Raw genomic sequence first — 16,885 nt, forward strand, 5'->3', positions numbered from 1 at the left:
GGGGGGAGGGGGGGGGGGGGGGGGGGGGGAGTTGTGCAAATCCTAATTAGCTCTAGTTGTGATCGTAAACGATTCATGGTTCTGTGATGGACCGGCCTTTGGGATGTTTTGGCTCAGTCAATAAGTTCTAGGACGTCAATACCCTCTCCCCGCCCCCAGGGGCAGCACAGATAGATTTAAGGTCCTCTGATGAATTCTTCTTTAAAAGTCAAATACTGAAAAGAAAAACTGCAAAAATCCAGAAGCAAAGTCTCCAACTGATGTTCCCTCTTGGTTAGGACCACAGCCCAAATATTATATACACCAACCACATCAGTTTTCTTACTCACTCATAGACGAGCCGTACAGGTCCAGACCATCTCATAATGTGGAGGGGGATGACAAATAAAGATAAGTTTAGTTTTTTTTTTTAAATGTTTTCGGGGGGAGGAGGGGTTCACTCTTTTTTGTTGATAAAACCACTTCCTCTCACTCTAAAAACTTGGCAACCACAACTTTTTCCAAGTGCAGTTTTGCAGTTTGGAAAAAACAACAAAAACACATGAGTGAAATTCAAAGTTCTAGGACATTTGGTAAAAAAAACAAACCCAAATACTGTCAGTGTATCCTCTATTTAACATCAACCTGCTTCACTGCCTCACCAGAAAACTAAAATGAAATTCCTTTCTACTCAGGTTTGGTTGAAGGTGTGATATATAAACATGGATCAAAGCTGTTCAAAATGCCTGAAAGTCTGAGTTAATAAAACCCTGAATTCTTATCTTCATACTGGAACTGTGTGTGGCACATTAAAAATGGATAATGATGTTTTCCTTCCCACTGCTAAATAAATCATTTATGTGGATCATTTATTTATGATCGTAAATATAATCAACCTGTGCACACAGCACGCTGTACATTAATGTGATGTTTTGTTCTTTTCAATTTCTTAGAAATGCCACACAAGAAGAAGACAGAAGACTGAACCAAAGAACACGTCCGAGGAGCAGCAGAAGTGGAGTAAAGGACGGAATAGTCAACAAAGGAGAAATCCAGGGAAACAGAAGGAGCGGCAAAAATGTAAGGACGTTTATTCTGAAGGACCAGAAACAGAGTTCAGATTGACACAGACAGACTACACACAAGGCACAAAAAGGCAAAGACCTGGCCGAGGCAGGAAAGGATCTGGATGGTCTCCACAACCCCAGTCAGCTGGTCACTCATCCTCCTAAGATGGCTACCAACTTCAACGACATCGTTAAGCAGGGCTACGTTCGCATGCGCAGCCGCAAGCTTGGGGTGAGTCGGTGTTTTTGTTTTTTGTTTTTAGAGAACCTACTCTTACAGTCCAGAGAGTTTAGTTGTAAGAAACTGGTCTTCTTCTTGGAGCTTGAACTTCATCAGTTTCTGGTTGATGTAAGAGGGAACCCTAGTGGTCAAAGGTGGTTGATGTAAGAGGGAACCCTAGTGGAGGAAACATCTTTCAAGCTCCAGTTTCTTACAATTAAACTCTTTGGATAACATGACCTGGATGAATGAACTTTACAAGGATAACATGACCTGAATGAATGAGAATCTCCACAGACATATTGCTTTTACAGTCATTGGAGATTTGTTTTCAATTATTTTGGTAGAAACCCACGGATGCAATACCAAAGCTGACTGACAGGGGTCACTTTAAACAAACTCTGAGTCCTACTGTATCGACCAAAGGTTTTTTAAATTTTTAAAAATCTCACACCACCCAGAAATAGAGACAAATCGAAATGCCAAAAAAACGCCACATAGAGCTGGACGTTTGAATGATTACATCCTGATTTACAATAACAGAAGACCATACATCAGACTGCATTGGTCTTAATAACATTTTTTGTATTTGACTGGAGTTCAGAAAGTTTTTTTTTGTTTTCCCTGTACCTTAGAATTTGGTGAAACTGTGCCAAGAATTTTTCCTCGGCCTCTATATTACTGTCACAGCAGACTTGACCCAATGATGAAATGGGGAACAAGTCTTGTAGTTTACCGCCCTCTCTGGTGAGATAAATTTGATACTAACATCAGGAAGTGATACATAATTCAGGTCCAGGTTCGATATAAACCAGTTTCCTTGGGCAATATATAAATCTAGAACGTTTGTCTTTGCCTTTTTATTTTTTCAAACCACAGAGAGTTTGGTAAAAAAAAAAAAAAAGAAGTGTTTGCCTAAAGGCTGAGATAAAGCCAAATTGAATTTTCCTTCTCTAGAGCGCCCTCATTGTCACAGTATAAGGAATGAAAATTTGATTTGTCATAGCTTTTTTTTTTTTTTTTTACTTGACACTTTTGATCTACATCTAAATGTATATCGTTGTCTCCATGTATGGATAGATTATCATTTTGATCCACATATCTGGACATTTATTAATGGAACCACAAAGGATTAAAAAAGTGCTAAATCCTCTGTCGTGGTATAAATCAGACATGATGTGATTTAAGGAGTTGACGTCTGAGCCTGAGACTTCAACAGTTAAAGAGCTGCAGCAGCGTTTGCCGCAAACACGATGTCACAAAGTCCCATGAAATTCCTTGCTGACACAAAGTTGATGTGAAAATACGATGTGACCAAACCTGTCTTTGTCCAGACTGTGCGTCTGTGGCCTCCAGCTAATTGTAGTGAGAGGTTAAAGGTTGAAGTTCACCATTGGTTAAATAAGGAGGTTTCAGTGATATTTGTCAGGAACCATGTGACCCGTACTGGTCTGTCACATAGTCACCCAACGTATCTCCTCACACACGCCACCCTGTAGATAGGACGTGTGACGCCCGTTCACATGCCGACTGCACTCCAACTTCTAGTACTTTGGCCCGAGGACACATCTCCACGTCAACTAGACAGGCCATAACTCAAATACCAGGCTCTGGTTTGATGGTTGATCCTTTGAAGTGGGGCCCTCATGTTTCGTCTAAAGTACAAAGTACCTGTTCATTGATGTGGGTTGAAGGGTTTATTATATTTTTTGCCTTTTTGTCATTTGTGCCATATGTCTAATATATACGGCATATCTGACAATAAAGTTGACTTCGACTTTTGACTTTCCTTTAATCCCAACTCAACTCGTGTTAATGAAGACATTCGACTGGTCTTGTTGTAAGAACGTAACGCTCTAAAGCAGTGATCATCAACTGGTGGGCCGTGGGCCGAATTTGACCCACCAAACCGTGTCTGTGTCTGTCCAGAAAACATCTGCCAAATATCTACCCTCTGACAAATACAGTTGACGACCTCTGACCTAAAGCATCTAAAAAAAACCAGAACAATAACTTTCCAAAGATTTTGGAAAAGCCCTGGTCTGTGACCACGATCCAGAGCCAACCTGTCCACAGCAGAGAGCTTGGACTGAGTGTCTTGGAGTCAGAGGATCCCGGGGAGCTCATGGGCCAAGTGCGTTGTGAATAATTTGGCCACAGTGACGATTACTTCAGTGGACGGAGGTCAGAGCGCCTCCTTCCTTCGGCTAAAATTACGACGNTCTACATTTTCTAAATTAAATTGTGTAATAATGAATTAAAACGGCGGTGCAGACGTGTTGTAAAGACCCCATTTACAGTGTAATATATGACTGGGCCAGTACAGAGTTTTAAGGTCCTTTACTGTATATACTGTCATTGGCAGCTCCACCAACAGCAGTGGCCACAGCAGACAAGCATTACTCTTGTTCCCGTGTCACAGGACGTTCAGTATATTTTGTTTGACATCCTGCTAAGTAGATTAAACATTCACACTGTGTCTGAACCACTGGACTGATGGCAGGGATTGAAATGGACACGTATCAAGTGTGAGTCATGGACAGATTTCGCGGAGAAAATCCAGATAAATAATAATAAAAGATCGTTCAGAATTAGATAAGAAATAAAATGAAAATAATGTAGGTACACCAATTGACCCACGGACCGGTGCCGGTCCACGACCCGGGGGTTGGGGACCACTGTTATACAATACAGCAAATGCTCCATCTGTATGTACAAAAGGCTCTGTGCCTGTGTTCATATTTAAAGTTCAGATATCTACAGGACAATGTCAGAACCTGTAAAAATCAGAATTCTGTTCCATCTGCTTTTGTCCAAACCAAGGGAATAGTTGTAAACACATCAAACACACTGTCAGGCTCAGGTGGTGGAATATTTGGATTTTCAACTAAACATTTTTCATGTGACTAAAAATCAATGTATGTCGGCTCAGCGGCTCACAATACGGTGAGATAGTTTGGTCTCCTCTGTTATCACTGCTTACAATATAACATTAGCTCCATCCAGCCAGACGCTTGGAAATTGCTCAATAAATACACAGCGTCAAGATTCAACTGCCATTCACAGTTTTTGGTGCTAACACTAGATAAAGAAGTTTTTTTCAAAGATCTATTTTAGTCTGTAAAATGGAACTTCACTTGATTTTTTAAAAGTAAAATCCCTGATAGCTGGGAAAAAACAAACATAAAGTAGGAGTCAGTTCTCAAACCAACGGCCGTTCCATTCTGCTGCACTACTCTTTCACATTTCCTCCGAAAAAACAAACATAAAGTAGGAGTCAGTGCTCTAACCACTACTCTTTCACATTTCCTCCACTTCACTATCAACATTATTCACACTTTCATTTCTTTATGCCGTCATCGGCTTCCGTGTTTACCGATCTCTATTTCTGCTGACTGAATCGTTGGTTTTATGTGACGTGTGTACTCAAACTGATGGACTGCCAAGCATAAATTTACATTTGCAAGGTCATAAACGTTAAATTATATCACAATTCTCCAGCTTTGGGGAGCACTTCTCCGACGCATCTGTCTGTCTGAGCTCCGTTAACGTAACGTTAACTCACCCTGTTGGTGCAGCGTTAGCAGACAGAAAAACAAAACGACTTCACAGCCATATCAACGCTGAAATTTGTTCACAAAATGACGTCACTGTTAGACTTTAGTCTTTTTCCAGCAGAAATAAAAACGTCTTCCCCTCCGAGAGAATTATTGAATCATGTTAGACATTCATCATGCACGAACACAACTCCTAGTGTTTCCGCTAGGATTCATTTTGCACCTCTGATGTTCCTGTTTCTGTCACCTGTCTCATGATGTCTTATGAGATATTTACATTTACCAGGACACAAAGAGAGCGAGAGAGATTTTCCTCTCCTCCAGCTGTATATCTATGACATCATAGTCACAGCGCTACTTTGATATTTCAAAAATAAAGTTACGACGGGAGCCGTCGTTAAACGACTACAGCACTTAAACGTTATGAGGTGTTAAACTTCTGGACTGTAATCACCTCAGACATTGTTCGTTGATAAACCAAACACTGAGCCGTGGGTTGAGACCCCTTAAAATGTTTATTATTTTCAGAACAGTAACAGCAACAGGTTGACTATTATTGTGCATCTGTCCCAAGTCTGAAACAGCTGCGGAAACGACGAAGTAGTGGCCGTCACCGGCGCTTAATTCACATAGTTGGAAACCCTGATAATTACTGTCCCAAAGCTAGCAGTACTTGTTAAGGTCATCACTGTTTTCATTAAATAGTCAGAAGAATATTTTATGACGTGTTAGACCTTGGAAGATTCCAATTCTTATCTCAAACAACATTTTGAACATCAAATACCCTCTCACTTAGTAGAGAAAATCAGAACAACAACAGTTTTTTGGGCCTAAAAATATAATAGTACCAGATGCACAAAGACACGTAGTTCCTTCCTGTGTCTGTGTATTTACAACAACAGACCTGTGTTTGAAAACTGCAATTTTCAAATACTTCAAATCCACTGTAATGGAGGGAGGTATCTAAAGTTGAGCAGTGCTTAGAACGCCCTCTGTTGGAGCACTTTTGTAGTACCTACACAGTGTGATCTGTGTTCAAACCCTTTGTTCTATTTTAACTGATATTTTAATTGTGGGTTGGGTGTGAGTTTATTTGTTTTGAAACTCTTTGTTTTTGTCGTGCTCCACTTTGTGGTAACGTTCAACCATAAATGAGATCTTTGCTGTTTTAGAACGTCATATTGAAGCCCATGTCACAAACATGGTGTCGTTCCTGCTACTAAAGAACTTTATATATATATATATATATAAATGTTTGACTACGACTGACTACGGAATGATAATTTATGTGAAGGTCAATCAGGAGGCTGACTAGGTATCTGCTGTTGGTCTAAAAAAAAAAAAAACATGGCTGGATGTATGGGTGTCATATAAGAGGATGGAGGAGGCCCAGCAGCATCCAGGAAAGACTGAGTCATTGAAGGCAGCAGAAATAGAACAGAGTGAAAGAAAAAATAGGAAAACCCCGGGCACTGGCATGATTCTTTCACTTGACCAACAGGCAGCGACTAAAGAGGGATGATGTCAAGATGACACGAGTGAGATCGGGTCACTGTGACTGTGACATGTTAGAGAGGAACATTAGAATGTTCTGAATTCATTATCCCATTTGAATGAGCCGCTGACAGTTAAGTGTTTTGACGAGACACAAAGGCTGGATTAAAAAAAAAAAAATTCCTCCCTCATAGAGGAAACTCCATATTCGACGCTGTTCAGCCAATCATGTTTGCAGATGATTATTAGAAAAACACAAAGTCCACATAGGTTCCTTCCTGCTATTTCTCTCTTGCAACTGACACAGGCTGCCACAGGAGGCGCCATTAGGAACGTGGTTGCAACTATTTTTGTTGACAAAGAGTTGAGAGTTCGATTTCCAGAGATCAGTAATAAGGAAATCTGTTTTGTTTTTTGGTGTTTTAAATTTGCTTTATATCAAGTATGTATATATCATATATCAATAATTTATATCAATATTTTACCATAAACTTCTTGTTTGCTTGATGTCAAACTAATTTCCGTTAGCTGCACGCGGTGCGTCTTCATCTCTCTTTGCCCCTCTTCCCAGTGAATGCTCGCGTCCTGTCCTTCATCAGGACGATTCTGTTTTCCAGCTTGAGATTATTGTTTAATTGTTGAAGTGCCAGCAACATTAACAAAGTCTTACTAAACCTCCGATTTGTCCTAGAGAAACATGCAGAAACCCCTAAGGGTGAGCTCTTTTAACTAACTGAGCCCAGGGGATGAATACAAAGAGCGGCTTACACCGGTCTCTCCATCCTGAGGGCAGAGGAGACTTAAACAGCTCTGGTCCTCCTCCGGGGGGTGCTGCTTCACTGAGAGCGTCATGATTAATTTATCTCCACAGGAACAACAAGTCCAAAGGAAAGAAGAAACATCCACACACGCAGAGTCTCAGCACACACTCGCCTTATCGTTACACCTGCCTCACTGATGTTCCTGCAGACCTTAGGGGGTTCTACAACAACGGCTTTGATGAACACGAGTTTATACGGTTTTGTTACACGACAAACTGCTGGTGTCTATGACGAGTCGTAAATGTTTCACCATCGTTTTCCAAGAAATGTTGATGCGTTTGCCAAATTTATAATTGTATTTCTATACAGGGTTTTATTGATGAATACACATTTACACAGAATGTATTAGTCCATGATTTATATGGAGCTGATGACCACTTAGTAAGTAATGCATTAAATGATTCATTGGGTCCCTGAATGGATCACTTGGTTCAGATGTTTCCATTCCATTTTTTTTTCTTTTAGAAAACAGCCTAAATTTAACAGATGCTGTCAGGGTTTGACACTTAATTAACTATTGCCTAATTAAGTGGTGATTAAGTGGTGTTCTCTGTTGCCAGGACTGTGATAGTGTTGTTAGTAAACCCTCACATTGATTGTTGTTGTCTGCACTAAAGTTAACCAGTAGAAAAATGTATGTAAACTAGCTGAAGGTTAGCTGAAATATTAGCCTCGACGCTAGTACGGAGCTAAAAAAAAAAGATCAAGTTAGCTTCATTCGCAACAGGAGAGCCCAGATATAATCAGTAGCTAGACCAAACATCACCTCTGAGTTTGTTAAAGGTTACTTTCTGTGTTATCTTCCATGGCTCCAAAGTTTAAAAGTTCTCATTTAAAAAATACATGTAAATTCCAAGCTAGGTCTCTGTAGCACATGCTACGTGCTACGGGGGCCTAGCTGGACATGTCCCACTCTGGTTTTGTAAAAGTTTATCAATCTCTGTAGCACATGCTACATGCTACGGAGGCCTAGCTGGACATGTCCCAGTAAAAGTTTATCATATAAAATCACTGTCAGGAGATATCCAAGGTCAACTTCAAATGTTTCTGAAGCATTTGCCTCAAACTCCTGCCCAACGGCTCCCTCTTGCAAACACTCGGACGACGACACCTCGGTGGCGTGACATTTTCCGCGCCTTACCTGCAGTCACGTTCCCTGGGCGGCGATGATGAGTGTAACATCTGCGATCAGCGCTTTCTTCACTGTCCTGTGCAGATGCTGTGATTACGCTTCTGTTAAAAAGGCATTAGCTGTTGCTCAGTGATGCGCCGCAAAGTTCCGACACCCACACCCGATGAAATAATGATGTGACACACTGAAATGACTTTTGCCTGTGTTTACTCCTCCACTTTGATAAAGGAAACGCCCAGAGGATCGTTCAACATCATTATCTTGGTAGCTGTTTGTGCTGACCTTGCCGTGTATGAGACAAGCAGGCCAAAGTCACCGCCCGAAATAGCAGCTAGACTAATAACAGAGCGAGCCACTCGGTGCTGAAGGAAATTATGGGCTGTGGGTTTTTTGAGGAGGTGACTGACAAAAGGTTAATGAAGCAGGTGAGATAAGAATCAGATCAAACTCTAATGATGTCCGTGGGGAGCGTGGGCATCGAGGGACGCAGCGATCCCAGAGGCTGCGTTGATCGATCTGTTGTGCTCAGACGTGATTGCGCTGCTGAGAAAGACGGTGGTAATCTGACAGTAATAAGTCACGCTGTGTGGGGATTGATACTGAGTCGATCCTCCCACAATATAAAGGCAGAGGACAGAGATTAGAGCGTTAACTGGTGTTAGATATTTGAATAGATTACCCAGCTCTACAAACACATGCGGAGATCCATATTTTAATCCCAACGTAAATGAAGAAATGCAGCAGCCAGACATTTTTGACTGTTCAAAGTCTTTGGAGGAAATTGGATTCTTATGTTTGGTCATTTGGGGTTGGAGTTTGGACTTGTTTTTTTCTGCTTGCTGATAAATGTCAGCTGCTACAAGTACTGTATCTGACAAGACCTACAGACGACCTCTGTTTGTAACATGTCAACCTTTAAAAAACAAATCAGCGTGATGACGATGGTACGTAGAGAAAATGAGTGGAGACAGCGTCAGAATGATTTTCCATTACTATGGATGTGTGATAACGTTGAAAACATGTCTGATTGTAGTGCTGCAGCTTGAGGTTTACATGAAGCTGGGTTCAGATCTCAGTTTTCACAGTTGGGGAGCTGTTTTTGTTTACATTTTAAAACTATTGTACTTTTAAGAAATGTAGAGAAACTTCATACAGCTGAGGTGACCGTATTTTCAGCCGTGAACCATCAGTTTGTATCCTAACTGCAGTAGGACTGGCGCTCTCTTGGATTTTGTGATTATCCCCGTCTCCACTGCTTTGCATCTTTCTAAATTCATCTCTCTCTCTCAGACCACCGTCCAGACCCTGTAGTGCGATCATTAATTCCTTTTGACACCTTTTCAGCCGCGTTGTCTTACTCAAGTCGACAGATTCAACATTTGCGTCACGTGACGGTTGTCTCAGGCAATCTGATGGAGGGCGTTGGCGGCTGGATTTAATGGAAACAAATGATGAAGAGTTGGAATACTACAGTGGGGGCTGGCCGGGGGGGTGCGAGGGGGGGCAGGAGGGTTGTCAGCAGAGAGTGTGTGATGTATAAAACATTGAAACATTGAAACACACTCTCCACCGTTGTCATCGTCTCCCTCCTCCTTCCTGCTCTTCATCTTTTCCATGTCTCCATTCTCTCAACTCCCAGCAGACCAACTTACTGCGAGAAGTGCTCGGTGAAGTTAAAGAGAGGAGACGGAGGGGGGGGGGAGCGGGAGGACAGAAAATGCTAATTGCTCCCTTCTCGTAGCTTCAAAGATGACGCTGATGTGGAGCAGTTTGGAGCGACTGTCATTCCAGGGGGGGCTGTTCTCACATGAAAGCACATGAAATGAGGATATTACAACAGACATGGTATTACTGCGACCTCAGACTTCAATGAAATAAACAAAGGCTTTTTCACTAATGGTTTGGGTGTTTTTCCTCCTTCATTACACATTTGCCTCAAGGACAATAAAGTATTTTTCACCGACTCATGAATTTTGTCATTTTTAAATGTCATAATAATAATAATAATAATAATCTGTTGTGACAGTAAGTGAAAACTTCAGACTTGAGCGTGATGAAAAATAGTGCCTCATTTAAGCATCATTTTTATTTTACTTTCTGCTGTAAAAAATACATTTTTAATTCGTGCTGTTCAGCTTGGTGCATTACACCGTAGTCCATTCATGTACAAGAGAGAATGTGGAACAAATGCAGCTCCCTGTCCTCACCTGCAGGGGGTGTTATGAATGCAACTCATCGAGGTGAGTTCACGGGTTGTTTATATTAAAGACAAAATTATTCAAAAGAACAGGTTACAGTAAGAAAAACAGTAAAAAATAAATAAATAATTTTTGGACAGAACTTTTTAACTTTTCCATGTATAAACTCCCGAACTTTTGAATTTAATGCAAGACGGCTTCATTAATGCTGAGCATGAATAATTAACACGTCGTTTTTGCTCATTAAATCTTTTGCCAACAGTTTATACTCTGCCTCTCCAGAGATACTATATATATTGCCCCCTGCTGGTTGATTTAGACCATGTTCTTTTGGTGGAGTTGTAAAACCTCCTACTGGTGGTTCGTGTTTATAACAATACCCCAATGTTTACACCTACTACAGCGTGGTTTTTTAAAAGTTCTTTAACATATGTTGTTAAGCTTTATTATAATATTTATCTGAGTTACATTAAAGAAACATTTTTTGTTGTATAAAATGTGTTTACTTGCTTTGTAAAAGTGTTTTTGGAGAAAATGTCTGGGTGTAATGTAATAGTTTTTTTTAAAGGAAACTTTCTGTCTTGTGTTGCAGTGAGTTGGTCTGGGTGTAATGTAATAGTTTTTTTTTAAAGGAAACTTTCTGCCTTAAGTGTTGCAGTGAGTTGTTCCTTATTAAAGGCATAAATACATTTCTGAAACGGTGATACTGTTCTCAGCACACAGGGGGAGCTTTTATTGACCAGAGCGACTAAAACTCCCACTGCTTTTCGTTAACTGGTGTGTATGTCTGTGTATTTGCGGGTGTGTCTGTGTGTGTCTGTGTCTTTCAGATCTATCGGCGCTGTTGGCTGGTGTTTAAAAAGTCATCCAGTAAAGGACCGCGTCGCTTGGAGAAATATCCCGACGAGAAGACCGCCTACGTCAGAGCCAGTCCGAAGGTGAGACACGGAGAGTGTCGTACAATCATACATGTATATTTGATGACACATCCTGTCAGAAAAGTCAGCCCTGAACCTGGTAACTTTATTATCGACTTACTTTTTGATAGATATCAGTAACGTGAGGAGCGTCACACGGCTGCCTCGTGACACCAAGAGACAAGCCGTGGCCATTGTGTTCACGGACGACACGTCACGCACCTTCACGTGTGAATCAGGTAATAAATAGACACACACGTGAATGAATCATGAGTTGCTGGCACCAATACAATCCCCTGATTATTAAAATAGAATAATTAAATGAACTGCAATGCTGCCATCTAGTGACTTTCTCTGTCATATACAGCCGTTTATCCCCAAAACTATCTCACTTCTCACTTCTAGGGCACACATCATTTGACAAAACCCAAGCATAGCATTATCGGGTTTTCATTATCGGAGGAAAAACCGATAACGATTCTTACAGATAATTATACTAATATCGAGCCGATAATATCGATATTATCTGACATCCCTAGAAAATATATTTTTTACATTATAATTGGAGAAAAAACTGCTATATTGGTTTTATAAAGGTTTTTTCAGGTCTAGCTAGCTGTAGAAGCTACATGAATACCTGTTTGTGTTGTCACAATTTAGAGTTAGTGCACAGATCTGGGGAGGCTCTGGAAATGACTGAATGTTCCTTTTTGCTGATGACCAGGAAGTGGTTAAAAAAAGTATGTGAAAAAAAAAAGTTATTTTTTCAGCTGCTGCAACTGTCTGGGAAAAAAAAAAGAAACTTCGAGCGTCAGTGGAACACACCAGTCTGTACCTCCTACGGAGCGTCTGTGTTTGTGACTACAGTGTACACAGGTTCTCTGGGGAGCAGCCGTAATTAATGCGTCCTCTGTGTTATTTACAGTAAAGTATGATGCTGTTTAAAGTTTCATCAGGGGCAGGAATGGGGGGGTAGTCAGTCCAACTCCCCATGCTGCTGCTGTCACTGTCAGCAGGCAGCAACAGCAGGCAGTGAGTCACCAACACTTCAAGGCAGATTATTGGTAGCGACACTGCAGTGAAGTACTGCCAGGATGGGTGTTTCAGTAAAGAGAGAGAGAGAGAGAGAAAAAAAACTGATCCTAGGATTTGAATAAAGTATTTATGTGGTATATTAAAGCACATACAGGAAGTAGTTGGTACTGTTTTCACAGCATCATCTGTGGACTCGTGCCTGAGGTTCATGTGAGGGTCTGTAATGGAGTTTTAAGGGAAGGGAGAAAGAGAGAATATCCAGTTAAATTACTGTAACTGTATGACAAGATGACAGGAGCATTACATCGTCTGTCTCCCTCACTCTCTGTCTCTCCCTCACTCTCTCTGTCTCTCTCCCACTCTCTCTTCCTCTTCAGAGCTGGAGGCAGAAGATTGGTTCAAGACCTTGTCAATCGAGTGTCTGGGGACCAGACTTAATGACATCAGTATGGGGGAGCCCGACCTGCTGGCTGCAGGAGTCCAGTGTGAGCACACAGGTAAAACACACACATTCACACACACATTTGAAATGCAGTTCCTAACGAAGGGCCGGTTGTTACTGTAAGACTGCACAAATGTCACTAGTCCGTAACGTATTAATAAATGTTTTATTTATTTAATTTACAAACATTATACATTTACAGTGTGTACAAAAAAAAAAAATGATCATTTTAATTTATCAGGTCAAGAAACTCGGTAGCATTTGAGGCAATTAAATGCTTTTTTAAAGCTCCCGTGGGCCACACAAAATGACTTGGCGGGCCACTTTTGGTCCACGGGCCTTGAGTTTGACACGTTTGCTAGGTGATGAGGAGTACCCCACAGTGTATAATGATGGTCTTAAATATTTAAGAGGTTTAAGAGAATTTGGTCAAGAGTTTACCCAACCTAACACACACACACACACACACACACACACACACTCTTTTTAGAATCAATTTAAATAAACCCTTTTTCCTCTTTCTTAATCTCACCTGCAGGGAGCGCTGGGCATAATCACTAGTTTATTTCACACCTTACTCACAGCACAGTAGTCAGCACAAAATAAAAATCCAAGGTAGAAAAAAGCTCAGAGCGAAGCTGCGAGACTTTGCACTGCACTGTTCGCTCAGTGTGAGGCAGAGAAATCCAGAAAATTAAACTCACACTCATCACTCATGTCCCGGCCTCAGAGCCAGAGGACGGGTCGTCGTGTGAGCCGAGCAACTGTTTCAGATCCGTGATTGAGGAACAACTCAAGTGTCTGTGCTCACAGACAGGCTCCCCGGCTGCTAATGGTTGTTTGGTGAAACTAAAACCCAGAGCAGATGCCGTGACCAGGTCTGAGGTCCACAGAGCCGTTGGACACGGAGCCTGATGATATTCTACTTCATCTAGAATTACAGAGGCTCTGCAGAGGAATACTTTACTAAAGACTCTATATATATGTGTGTAAGTATATTTGATTGTTTCAGAGGAAAATTGAATTTTTCTAAATTACTTTATTCTAATCCTAAAGACAAACATATCTCAAACACATACACACACATACAGTATATATGTGTAAATATATATGTATAAATATATGTGTATGTATGCATATACTGTATATGTATGTACACACATATATATATATTCAGAGGTTCATTACATATATTCAAGGATTAATTTCCTAAAGAATGCCTATATATATATTCAGAGGTTCATTCCATATATTCAAGGATTCATTTCCTAAAGGATGCCATAATATATATTTATATATATCAACTGTATATATTCATACATATATATATATATATATTTATCTTTAAGTACTTTTGTGGTCACCTGTGGGTACTGCAGGACTGACTCTGAAATGACCAGCTCAGAGAAAGTCAGCAGAACTTTGATGTCCTTAAAGGCCCTTCATTTTTTTTGATCATAAAACACTTCATGACTTAATCTTATTTTAACTTTATATTTCTGCCTCCCTAAATGTTGTTATCTTGTACCTTTTTAATTTTTATTTGACTTTTTTATATTGCTGGTTTTTATCATCTGCCTGTTTAACAGAGTGCTTCAGATGAAATGATGCAGTGAAGTGGGTTTTAATGTGATTTCTGTCCCATGTATAAAACGTCTTATTACCCTGAGAGGGCGACATGACACGGGCTGGTGAGGCAGACGGAAAAGTGAGACGGAGGTTTGATGAATACAGCACTGTATGTCACAACTTTCTACTGAAATCCCACAGTCCCAGACACTGTTGTCTTTAGAAGACCACGAGTCAGTCTTCATTCACCGCTCTGCCTTAGTTTCTCCCTCCAGTTCTGCCTGCAGCTTCGTAACCTGTTGCTCCTTCAGATGATGTAATGGTGGAGCAAACACTTTTTGATTCCTGTTGGGAAAACCTGTGATTTTCACCTTGTTTTTATGAACTCAAATAAAACGGGCACAAATCTGAAGTGAAGTTGGAGCCACCTATGGTAGTAGACAAAAAGAAAAGAAAAGAAATTATATGATTGGTCTAACTGGTGTTCACAAGTTCTGCAAATGCAGCTGAGAAGGTAAAAACTGAATCTTTTAGGACAATAAAATACGCTTTTGTTTCTATCAAGTGTACAAAAGATATGATTTCAAATGCAATGCAACATGAACATGTTTCCTATAACAGGACTCACTGTGTCTTGAACTTTTCAGTTCCCATTTTGTTTGAACAATCACGACTCAGGACAAGGTGACAAAAAGTCTTTCATTTTGTTTCCTGTCTTTTCTTGACTCCCCTAGAGCGTTTCAACGTATTCCTCCTCCCTTGTCCCAACCTGGACATCTACGGAGAGTGTATGATGCAGATCACCCATGAAAACATTTACCTGTGGGACATTCACAACCCTCGCACTAAACTGGTCACGTGGCCGCTCTGCTCTCTGAGGCGCTACGGACGCGATGCTACACGATTTACCTTTGAAGCTGGAAGGTGAGATAATGGTGGTAACCGGCCACCAGGGGGAGCCTTAATTCTTTGCCAGAAAAGAAAAAGCTGCTTTATCTTCCATTAAAACACTCTATAGAAAATGTTATTGAGACGATACGTATGTCTCTTCAGTAAAGATAAAAAAACCAATAGCAACTTGGCTGTGGATAACGTTTTTTGATTTTCCAGTTAAATATATAAATAACTAGGTCTATAAAGGGAAGAAAAGCTGCAAAGAAAACCTTAGTCATCAGCAGCTCATCTGTGTCACACACTCACTCACCCACAGAGGGAGACAAAGCTTTTGTTCCGCTGTAAATGAATCGATTCAATAGATTAGCTGAAACCTGAAGAACTGTGACTGGGTCAATTCAGAGAACACTGGATGTTCGTGCATGTGTTTATGTATGTATGCAGCCGCAGATAGAAATAGCAAGCGCGCCCTCTACTGGTCATGTCTAACTATTCTCACACTAGGTGGATAGGAGAGCAAGTGTATTTAAAACGATACTAAGCTATTGAAACTACTTGTATTATTTGTTAAAATATAACAACCTAACATTTTTTTAAAGTTTGGTATAACTGTGAACTAAACGAACTGACACTACGTTGATAGATACTGTAGTAATGGTAGTGTCCTAAACGAACTGACACTACGTTGATAGACACTGTAGTAATGGCAGTGTTGCTGCTGTTGTTTACATCACCAACAGAGGGCCTACTTCTTAACACTGTAGTGACCACCGCTCTGTGCTGTCGCCTCACTCTGGGCTGCTGTTGTGTGCAGGATGTGTGACAGTGGTGAAGGACTCTACACCTTCCAGACCAGAGAAGGAGAGCAGATCTACCAGAGGGTCCACTCCTCCACACTGGCCATTGCAGAGCAGCACAAGAAAGTCCTGCTGGAGATGGAGAAAAATCACAGAGTCAGTGAGAAAATATTGATCATCTGCGGAAGAGTTTATTTAATCTTCAATAAATTGATATATTTTTCTCTTTTCCTCTCACAGTTGATGTCTAAGAGCTCAGAGTCTGGATCCTACCCCTGCACACCCACAGCCATACTGCCCCGATCAGCTTACTGGCACCACATCACTGGAAACCAGAACAGCATGGACCACGGTTCTGGTAAGCTCCGCACCAGAACAGAGATCCTTAACAACAACAACCACATTATTCCACATTATTAAACCCATCTCAACCTGGAGAATTGAATGTTCCTTGATTGAACTAAATATAAAAAATATTTTAAGGACAGAAAGTCAGAAAGTGTTTTTTTCTTTTATAAACAATGAAAAGAATATATTTGTAAATGTAAACTATACATAACTACATGCACATGTTCACCCTGTGCTGCAGTAACGACTGCGTTTCTTCTTTTGGCCGTAGGATCAGAAGACGACCTTCTCTCCACCTGTCTGCCTCCTGACCGCCATGACACGCTGCCTCTGGCCAACACACACGAACGCTCCCTGCCACATCTACACACCAACTCTCTCGCACATTATTCCACCTACCCTGGACTGTGCCCTG

The 16,885-nt window shown here is 40.9% G+C and overlaps 1 protein-coding gene across 1 annotated transcript in view; it reads left to right on the top strand.

Moving 5' to 3' along the window:
• dok4 (docking protein 4) overlaps positions 1-16,878 on the top strand; it is a gene marked incomplete at its 3' end in the record, with an annotated part of 38,787 nt that extends 21,909 nt beyond the window's left edge. Inside the window, exons 2-9 of the mRNA XM_008310688.3 lie at positions 933-1,278; positions 11,299-11,420; positions 11,524-11,624; positions 12,798-12,917; positions 15,166-15,355; positions 16,140-16,278; positions 16,363-16,480; positions 16,742-16,878. Of these exons, the coding sequence (XP_008308910.2) occupies positions 1,213-1,278; positions 11,299-11,420; positions 11,524-11,624; positions 12,798-12,917; positions 15,166-15,355; positions 16,140-16,278; positions 16,363-16,480; positions 16,742-16,878 (993 nt within the window). The remainder of the gene's footprint in view (positions 1-932; positions 1,279-11,298; positions 11,421-11,523; positions 11,625-12,797; positions 12,918-15,165; positions 15,356-16,139; positions 16,279-16,362; positions 16,481-16,741) is intronic.
• Positions 16,879-16,885: the final 7 nt, after the last annotated feature.

The sequence above is a fragment of the Cynoglossus semilaevis genome, chromosome 5, assembly GCF_000523025.1.
Source record: "Cynoglossus semilaevis isolate Cse_v1.0 chromosome 5, Cse_v1.0, whole genome shotgun sequence".
NCBI lineage: Eukaryota > Metazoa > Chordata > Actinopteri > Pleuronectiformes > Cynoglossidae > Cynoglossus > Cynoglossus semilaevis.